Here is a 10,450-nt window from a genome sequence, read left to right on the forward strand (position 1 = left end):
TGAGGGCTATATCCAGGGCATTAGCACCCTAGCATTTCACGCTTGTCCCAGGGGATGGCTGAAAGAAAAACCTCAGGCAAAGAATGACTAGGGCTTCCAGGAGGCAGTTGCCCATGTACTGGAACTGTCAGTGTGGAGGGAATATGGGTGAAGCGCCAACAGCACCAGCTACAATGAAGTTACCAACCATCTGTGGAGTTCAGCAGTGACTCAGGTTCTCAAAATAAGGGTTTTCTGTTTGAAATCACTTATTTTATATATCTGTTGGTAAAAAAAAAATTGTTCTTGTTTTCTTAAATAGCTTCATTGTCTTTTGTGTTTATTTCAGGTTCTTGCTTTGTTTTACTACTTTGTATTCTCAACAGCAGCAACAACAGCCATCTGCCTTCACCTGTAACAAGTGCGACAGGGATTGTCACTCCCGAGTCGGACTGCACAGCCATTCTCGGCGGTGCAGATAGACTCTTAAGAAGCTACACCATCGTCTCTCGAGACGGACGGCTGCCGACGACGATTCTCTACAATTTTAAGGAATTATTTTTTCCTATTTCTCAATTGTTTCTTAGAGTTCTTGTGGTAATTAGAAGTCTAAGATGACCCCTAATGACCTTATATAATCATCTCTCCTTGAGTGTGGGTGAGACCTGAGCTATGAATATGATGGGATGTCACTCCTGATTTTGTTACATTACATGGTGAAAGACAGAGAAGGAAAACTCTGACTCCAAAAAACCTCCGCTGCCTTGCGGCATACCTCTTCAGGGGAAAGGCTAAGGGAGTAAACCCCGACAGAAAATCCGGAGCCGGAGTCCCTAAGGCGGTTTGACGTTGTAGTCAACACCGGCAACTCCTGCGGCGCACCTGAAGCCAAGCTGTATTGACTCCGTCTTTCCCTTGGATCCTTCAGCTGCGAAGAGAGGGGGGTTCTGCTGCATGGGCAACAGCAGACCCTCCATATCACCCTGCCCAGGCTCTGTAGCTTCAGCTTCACTGGAGAGGACACTCCAACGTCATCGCAAGATGTCGATTCAACACGGGAGGAGACAGATACCGTGTCACTCCCGAGTCGGACTGCACAGCCATTCTCGGCGGTGCAGATAGACTCTTAAGAAGCTACCCCATCGTCTCTCAAGACGGATGGCTGCCGACGACGACATGGTGAAAGGGACTTTGCTGAGGTAAAGTCCTCAGCTGACATCATAAGAGATTATTTGGGTGGCCCTCACTCAATCACAAAAGCCCTTTAAACCTGGGTCTAGAAGTCAGAGTTGGAAGAAGCTAGAGATTAGAGGCATGAGAACTGTATGATGCACGGTTGATGACTTGAAGATGGAGGGGACTGTTACCAAGCAAGGGCTTGCTGCCCAGTGTGCAAAGAAATTAATACTATGGCACCAGTTTTTGAGAAAAGGCTTTTATCTTCGAGTTAACTGGCAAGGAGACAGGAGGCAAGGCTCAAAACTGGTTCCCCAATCCAGGGTTCAGGGTGGGATTTTAAGGAGTCTCAACCCCGGATCTTCTTGGACAACAGATCCTTCACTTCTGTACTCAAGTTCCTATCATATCCTGGTCCTTTGTTTTCATGGAAGGCTTAGCCAGGAGCAGTTGAGGGTTCCCAAGCTACTTGTGAGTGGTGTTCACAAGTGTTATTCATACGTAGTGTAAACTTTGGTTCCAGATCTTGTTAGAAACAGGATAGGGCCAGTTTGAACTGGATCTTCAATTACAGAGCCACATGACAAGGAATACAGGGACATCCAGGATCTGAGTGTGGCCCCTGGATGATCGTCAGCAAGTAGACAGGGACTTCATTCCTGCAACTGCAAGGAACTGAATTTTGCTAACAAGAGTGAGGTTGGAAGATTTTTACCCAGACTTTCCATATGAGAATTCATTTCACTTGACACCTGGATACCCAACCATCAATGCTGAACTTCTGACCTCCAGAACTGTGAGCTAAAAAATTGGGGTTATTTTAAGCCACTGAATTTGTGGAAATGTGTTACACAGTAATAGGTAATTAATACAGTCCTTACTGGAGGTTGGAACATAATTGAAGTGCTACAAACAAGAGAATGAAAATTAGTAGGGTCAGAAAGCAGCACTGAATTACATACACTTCAGAGCAACTTTTGCCATGAAATATACCTGTTCTGTATCCCAGCACTACCACCTAGCTGTGAGATATTGAACAATTTACTCAGTTTCCAGTTTCCTTACCTATACACTTATCATAGTTCTTCCCTCTTAGGTTCCCTCACAGATTCATTGAGAGGTGTTTAATAAATATTTGATTTTATTGTACTATTATTTAACTTCTCATTTAATATGGCTTGGCTCCTCAGCTAGAAGGTAAGCTTCTTTATGCAGAGCAATATGTCATGTACTTTTTAAAATTCTTTAATACTTATTTGTTTAAATGAATTACATTTTCACTGTCTTAGAATCTAAGATGATTATTCTAAACCCAAAGAGATGTCTAAACTCGTCACATTGTTTTTTCTACTTCCTGACATATCATTTTGAAACTGTGGAGATTTCTGTATGCTAAGCTCCATCCTTCCCCATTTTCCTCAACAAAGCAAGTTGAGTCTTTACCCCTATTTTTCTTGGGGTGGACCAACCTTCCATCTTTCTTTCTCCAGGTAACCAGAAGGATTATGAAGCAAAGCCTAAATGATTTTAACCACTAGAAACTGAACAGAAGTTCTATGACTGTTTAGTTTGCAAAGTGTCCTACTAACAAATCCTTGAAGTTACCATATCCTTGCCATTTCTAGCATAAGTTATTTAGCATTTTCAAATATTCATATACATGATGATCTTTCTAAGACAATAATACCACAATAGGACAATTTTGAGTTTAGGTGGCATGTAGGAAAGTGAATAGGTTCTGGGGGCACAATGACCTTGATCTGAATTGCAATACTCCCATTTAGTTTCATCTTCACCTCACTGGCTTGATATGCAGATTTCATGAGATGAGGTCTATGAAGATTCAATAACTGACAACTATTATGATTTCCAACATTAGTCACAACATGCTCACTCGCTTTAATCCCAATCAGAAAAAATCAGCTTTGTTTTCAAAGTTTACATTTTAGGTTGAGAAACCCAGGAGCGATACACCCCCATCTGTAAAAGAATGTTGCTAACTGTGAATTTTGAAAAAAATATGTTCTTTTACATACAGATCTTTCTGATTTTGGAGCTGGGCTTCACTGCATTTTAAAGAGAAGCCTCATTTCATCCCTGTCTTTAGAGACCCTCATGAGGATTTTCTCTCCTGGGGCACAGGAAGTCTAAAATCGGCCATTGCAACGGGCAGGACTCATGGGGTATGACAGCTCAACGGCAGGGCAGTTTGGGCCTGTGGGGTAACAAGGATTTCCTAACGGACCATCCTGGTAAAAACATTGACCATTTCTCAGGGCTTACTTCCTCTAAATACACAGTATTCAAACAGGGAAGAGGGGAGGAATAAAAATGAATTGTGTCTCCTTTAAAAACAAAAAGCTACAGTACATGAGTTTCATTTAGCAAATGTTCACTGGTTACCTACTATTGTGCTTTATAGGTGGCTCATCAATAAAACTTAAGCAAATAAAATTTTACCTCTGTGGTTTCTTGGGTTGAAAAGGTTATTCGGAAATCCTTTTAATCAATGTCTATTGTTAGTTGTACTCTGCTAATCCTATATTAGTAAACTGAGTGTTGTATCATTCTTAAAGAAAAAAAATTCCCCTTAGGATCAATGTGAATTTAGTAAAACTAGGAAAAATGAGGCAGATTTCAAGGCAAGTTCTCCTTGTTATTGACAGTTTAGACCACTTTCCTTACCCAAAACATTCTGTGATTTCCAAATTAGGTATTAACTCCTCAGCTATACTTTTAAGGTCCTAGTTTACCAGCAAAGCTCCAGCTTCCACTTCAGTCTTATCTCAGGTATCTGTCCTTTATAATCCCCACATTCCCATCAAAATAGATTGCTTGCTGCTCTCTTCTAGAAATTATCTCTACTTAACAGGTCATTTTTTAAAAAGCTAGTTAGTATTTAAAACATACATTTTATTAAGAGAAAAAGAAGAAGCTACTAGACACTAATGAGCTAGGGGAATAGGTCTCACCAGGGTATCAATCCCTAACTTTGGAAGAGCTATTCTGGTGTGGTTAGAAATGGCAAAAAAAGTCCAAATGGAAGCCAGAAATCATGCTTATTTAGGACTTTTAAGAATATGATTTCCTGCCCTGGCTAGTGTGGCTCTGTGGATTGAGTGCCGGTCTGTGAACCAAAAGGTCCCTGGTTCGATTCCCAGTCAGGGTGCATGCCTGCGTTGCAGGCCAGGTCCCCAGTTGAGGGCATGTGAGAGGCAGACACATATTGATGCTTCTCTCTGTCTCTTTCTCTCTCCCTTCCCCTCCCTCTAAAAATAAATAAAATATTTTTTTTAAAGAGAATATAATTTCCTCACCATTTCCTGTGCTTTTGTCCATGCCATGTTCTCCAGATAGAATATATTTCTCTCTCATTTACATCTGCTAGAGGCTTATTTTATCCTTATATGCCCGTATCTGATGCCACCTTCTCCAAGAAGCCTTTGTTCATCCTCTGACCACCTGATATAATTTTCCCCTCCTTTGATTTCCTATAGCTCCTTATTTGTAATATTTTGTGGAACCCGTTTATTTGAGTACCATGTATTGATTCTAATTTCCACGTTTCTCATCTTTGTATAGTAATACCAATAAGAAATTCATATACCATTTTATAAGTTACAAAAGTTCTTTCTATATAATCTTTTTTTCTTCTAACATAATACATTCAGGGGCTCAAGAAATTGTTGAATTGAGAGTGAAAGGAGCCCTGCGCAATCAGAAAGTTCTGAATTCCTCAATTCCTCAGACTCAACACTTCGTAATCACATTCATTATAGTGTGACTCATTACCCATTGGTTCCATCTGCTTGGAGTGTTATGCACAAAAGAGATTTTCTCTGACTTAAAAATTTTGAAAACCAGCATTGTAAAATTTCCAAATTTCACATCAGCCTCATAAAGCCCTGTTCATTTACATATACATGCATATTATACTATGTGTGTCTATGTATGTGCATGCACATGGGCTTTACTGTTTGTTTTTAGAGAAAAGGGAAAGGAGAAAGAGGGAGAGAAACATCACTGTGTGGTCGCCTCTCGCTAGCGCCCCCAGTGGGGACCTGATATGCAACCTAGTCATGTGCCCTGACTGGGAATCGAACCAGTGACACTTGGCTCGCAGGCCAACGCTCAATCCACTGAGCCACAGTAGCCAGGGATTTAGGCTTTATTGTTATTACTGAGGTATAAGTTGATCGGTTGTTGTTTTTTTGATGTCTGTTTCAGTTTAAATGGTTGTCCCAGGGAGCTCCATCAACAAGTTATACAGAAACAAACTACAGAATCAAGCATGGCTTGCCTCATGAATATTCTACAGAGGCTGAGATCTTCAAAACCATTGGTTTCCTTTTTATAAGAAAGGGCATTCAGCTTGATGGCCTTTCAAATTTTGAGGAACTCAAACTTTGTAAATGTTTGTTCTTACCGCACTGGAACCTCTGAGGAAGGAGAGCAGATTTCGACAGACTGGCAACAGTATCAGCATGCAGTTGAAATTCAGGCAGGCTGCAGGGGCCCTGGCCAAAGCCAGCGCTGACTAGAAGAGGCAGAAGAGGGAGCAGGGTGATGCCTGTGAGCACAAAACTCCTTGCCCAGTTCCCCAGGGTTCCCAGCATAAGGCCCCCACACCAGAGACACCGAGTTGTCTGGAAAGGAAGGTCCTTCTGAGCCAAGGGTTTATACCTTAGGGCCTGCTGGGACCTTTTGTTTTAATCTGGCCCTTAACCCCGACCCCAATATTTTTAATGAAAATTTTCAAACATAAAGAGAATTTTAAATCATTTCACACTGAATACTATTTATCCATCTTCCCAATTCCATCCTTTACATTTTACTATGCTTGCTTTATTACATATCGACCCATCTAATCATTTATCTACCCATCACTGTCCATCCATCAACACATCTTACTTTGGATGCACTTCAAAGTAAACTGCAGATATCATTTCGCTTCCCCCTAAATACTTAAGCATGCATATCATTAACTAGAGTTCAGTATAAAAACTGGGTTTTTTAAAGAAAGTTTTCTTAGCACTTAGACTGACCTTAAACAGTAACTTAGGTTGGTATGGTATAATTCTTTGACATTACAATTGTTCTTTGAAATATCTAAAGAAGTTGCATATTTTGGAGGGGGAAAGCTATGGGAAATTATCCTTCTCAGCATCAACCTGAATAAGTTAACAACAACCATAATAATATAGTATAATGATATAATTATTTATACACATGACTTATAATATAGTTATAATCATTATTATTTTTAAGTAAGGAATTCATGGTTTCATCATGATGTAGCAAATAACATCCACTGGGGGCAGCTATAGTTGTAATTATTTTCTTCTGTAATGAAGAAAAGACCTGGCAGTTAAACGAAACTGAGAATGGCCAGCAGACCCAAGCTGGCCTAATCAACAAATGTGACTCTTGGGCAGATTCCTCAAAGGCTCCATCTGTAGGGACAAACTTACTTCCTGAAGATTGTTGTATAACATGCCACTAGGAGCATGGCTCTCCATGCACAAAAGTGGTAGGAATCAGATGATTTAGAGTTAAAAGTCTCACTTGTCCCAAATGCATCATACCTGGATACATCTTTCCAATGTACCCTTCAATACTAGAGCCAGTATTTGATTTCTCCTTTAAGCTAAACACTTGTCCAGTGCTTTTTGGGAGAGAAGGGATGCTGCTGGGAGCTCCGCCACACTTTGTTTGCTCCACACTAGAAAAACTAAAGACTCTTGTCTAGAGGGTTGCAATGGAAAGAATGAGGCTGATGGTGCTATTTGAGTTGGTCAGAATATTTACTGAAAATGTTAAAAGGAATATGAACACAAATATTTGATTAAAAATATGAGCCAGTCAATATCACATGAGATGAAACGTATACTTACCCCAAGAAGTTTTCGAGTATAAAAGAACTTAGGTGGAATATCATAAACCCGGTAGTACCAGACAAAGAGGAAGACGTTTAACCCCAGCCATACCAGCTGCACAAACAGAAACAGTTGCATGAAGTTTTCACATTTCAACAGGTGGATTTCACACAAGACTGATATCAGCCCAGGGTTAGGACTTCCCCAAGCCCAGTGTTTGACACAGGTGTTTACAAGATGGGTGTAACCATCTTAGAGCCAGCTCTTTCTTAGAGTAGTGACACTACTTCTCTGTAATTGACCTTTCCATCCTGTGTCATTCCATAGGATTGTTTTACTACTTGGCCACTATGTCAAGTTATTATCAGTCTACTTTCCCTCCTTTCCTTCTCCTCCTCTTTTTTCTTAACCTTAGATAGGTAAATGAGAGCACGTGACTCTTCTTAAAAGAGAAAGGAAAGGAATATGTTGCTATGTTGTCCCCTGCACCAGTAGGACTCTGTGTTGTACTCTCACAGTTGCCACTCAACTCCCTCCACAACACAGCATCCCACCGTAGCTAGTGGGAATCCCATGAGATAAAACGTCAAGCCTTTAATTCAGAGATTTTCAACCAGTGTGCTGCAAGAATTGTTAAAACATGCAATACCTGACTATTTAGTCAGGGGCACTGACCTCTTTTCCCTTAGATTGTCAAATAAAAAGACAACAGCCAACACAACAATAGCCGTCTGGTGTGAATGAGTCAAAATTATACCTATTTTTTGTCATATCGGCAAAAAAGCATAATATATTTTTTGCTGCAGAATTTTAGTACTTAGTTTACTATGCCATGAGATGAAAAAGTTGAAAATCGCTGCTTTAATTCTATTTGGTAAGTTTTGCATAACGTTTGAAAGAGTGTTATTGAGCATAAATGAGGATGTAAGGGGCAGGGGATTTTTTTTAATAGACCTTTCTAGATTGTGACTGCTTATTTCATCTGAAGCACTGATCGCATCAAGCGGTGACACTGCCCAGTCCTCTACCTTCAGCTCCATAGGAATCTTTTCTTAACTATGCTTTGAAGTTATTAAATGTCCATAGACGCTTGAGAAGTCTCTCTTTAAAAAGAAGGTATTTCTCTATTTCCTAACCTTGTCATTCTTACCCCTGCTTTTCAAGCTGTGCCTTCACCTTCAAGTATATGAGTGTATAATTTAGAAGGAAGTCATTTCTGGGGGAAAATTGTAGTAGGCTCTAAGAGTATAATTTGAACTTATTTTCTATAAGAGTAACCTGTTCATAAAATGGTGATGACTCAAGTTAACGGCTTTGAGTCCTGAGAAGAATTCTATATACATTAGAATGTTGGTTTGGCATAGTTTTTAAATGAAAAAATGTGTTGTTTCAAATATATTTGTGTCACTAATTTCTCTCTATCTTGAAAACTCAAAGACTCAATATTTACTTCATGATAAATTCTTTAAAAAGTTCAACTTATGAATTGTCTTTAACATCTGTACAATGCTTTCATTGAAAAGTCTAGTTATAAATTACATTTCTATCTTCCCAATTGTCCAAGATTGCTTTGCTGAGACCACCAAGGTAAATAATAGTTGATCTTTGTTATGTTAAAAACTAAAGAAATCAACTTATCTATTTGAAAATTAGCCATATCTTTACTTACAAAAAGTGTTTCTCAAGATAGATTAAATTGATTTATATATAATCATATATAATATCTATTATATATACACTGTATATGATGTAGATATCCAATTTCAATTCCCTTCCCTTAAATTTTTATAATCCTTATAAGTAACTCAATTTACCTCAGAGATAAGAAGGCACTTAAAAAAAAAGATGAGAATGTCAATAATTTTTTGTGTAATTACTGAAATAAAGGTTAATTTCCCACACATGAGGCAGTGTTGTATTTATTATTTAGAAAATTATATAAAATTTCAATTGCCCATTTTAATGTGGTATAAACACATAAAAAGTAGAAATATGCCTTGGAGTAAACATTAAAAAACAACTCAGTGATCATTAGCATAAAATATCTTCTGCTCCCTCTGTGAAATGCTGGATAATTTAGTACTTCTAAAACCTCAAGAAATAAACTAGGTGAAGGGAACCCATAGTTACATTCTTTCCAAAAGTAAGTTTGGAAGAATGGACTCAGTCAGCTCACAAATGGATGCAATGTTAACACACTAAATCAGTTTCAACAAATACTATCAGAGAAATAAATGAACAAACCAAAAAGCTTTGTTCTATTTTAGTCAGAGAATTCAAAATATATCTCTCATTGGTACTTACAATGACAAAGATGGAGAGTCCCTCATTCACGGCCCAGTTCCCCATGGTGGCAAAGGTTTAATGTCTCAAGTCTGCCTTTCTTTTCTGGTATGCTTCTTCTGCCATGAGGAAATGAAAACAGCGCCTTGGGGCAATCTGTTTCCTTTTCTACTATCAGAAATTAGCTAATCATTGGTCAACTGAAAAGCTTGTTTTCATAAAAAAAAAATTCAATCTTTGAACCACAAAAAGACTGCAGAAAAAGAGTGTAATAATCCAGTCCCAACTAAATATAGTGGGAAATGAGTGAAATTAATTTCCACCACTGAGAGACAAATAATAGTGTAATTCATGGGGTGTATTTTACAAAGTGAATTAACTTTTTAGTCACCTAACTAGCCATGTCTTCATGCTGGGTGAAAAACACTAAATAGGTGTGATATATTTTGACAGGCTGGAGCAGCAGTTTCAGTGGTGTTGAGAAAAATAATAGCGATTGTTGATATTAATAGAATGCTTACATTGTACCAATTTTCTAAGATATGTATGTGTATACATGCACAACATACACATATATGCACACACATGTGCATATGAGTTGTACACAAAGACACACACATATGTAAATTCAGTATGTGTAATTCATTTGATTTTAACAATTCAACTATATAACGTAGGCTTTATTATTATGATCACATTTACAGATGGGGAACCTGAGATCCAGAGCAGTTGAGTGGGCAAAGGTCACGCAGTTAAAAAATAGTGGAGCTGGGATTTAAAACACAATCAATTTGGCTATACTTTTAACCATGTTACCAGAAAAAAAAAAAAAAGAAAAGCCTGACTATGACAACCCTATCCAAAAATCAGTCAAATACAAGTATAGAAAATGAAAATGTAACAAATATACCAAAATGTAAGGATGATTATATTATTTCTAGGCAGATATGATATCCTATAGGCCAGGTATGTAAATAAGGTCAGAACGAAAAGTAGATCAGATATGGTAGATGCCAAAACCCAGATTCGGCATTTTTTTCCTGACTACTAACCAGTCTTCAGAACATGAAAGGAACAGGTGGCAGAACGGCAACCTCACTATGAAATCAACCTGACTAAATGCAGAAAGGTGGTTA

General features: G+C 38.5%; 1 protein-coding gene across 1 annotated transcript in view; it reads right to left on the reverse strand.

The window, feature by feature from the left end:
• The window catches only part of CYBB (cytochrome b-245 beta chain), a 35,479-nt gene extending 26,044 nt beyond the window's left edge, over positions 1–9,435 (reverse strand). Inside the window, exons 1-3 of the mRNA XM_090264868.1 lie at positions 9,336–9,435; positions 7,050–7,145; positions 5,582–5,692 (exon numbers count right to left, since the gene is read on the reverse strand). Of these exons, the coding sequence (XP_090120994.1) occupies positions 5,582–5,692; positions 7,050–7,145; positions 9,336–9,380 (252 nt within the window). The 5' untranslated portion in view covers positions 9,381–9,435. The remainder of the gene's footprint in view (positions 1–5,581; positions 5,693–7,049; positions 7,146–9,335) is intronic.
• Between the last annotated feature and the right edge of the window lie 1,015 nt (positions 9,436–10,450).

This window comes from Furipterus horrens, unplaced genomic scaffold (genome assembly GCF_987537825.1).
Source record: "Furipterus horrens unplaced genomic scaffold, mFurHor1.1.pri manual_scaffold_17, whole genome shotgun sequence".
NCBI lineage: Eukaryota > Metazoa > Chordata > Mammalia > Chiroptera > Furipteridae > Furipterus > Furipterus horrens.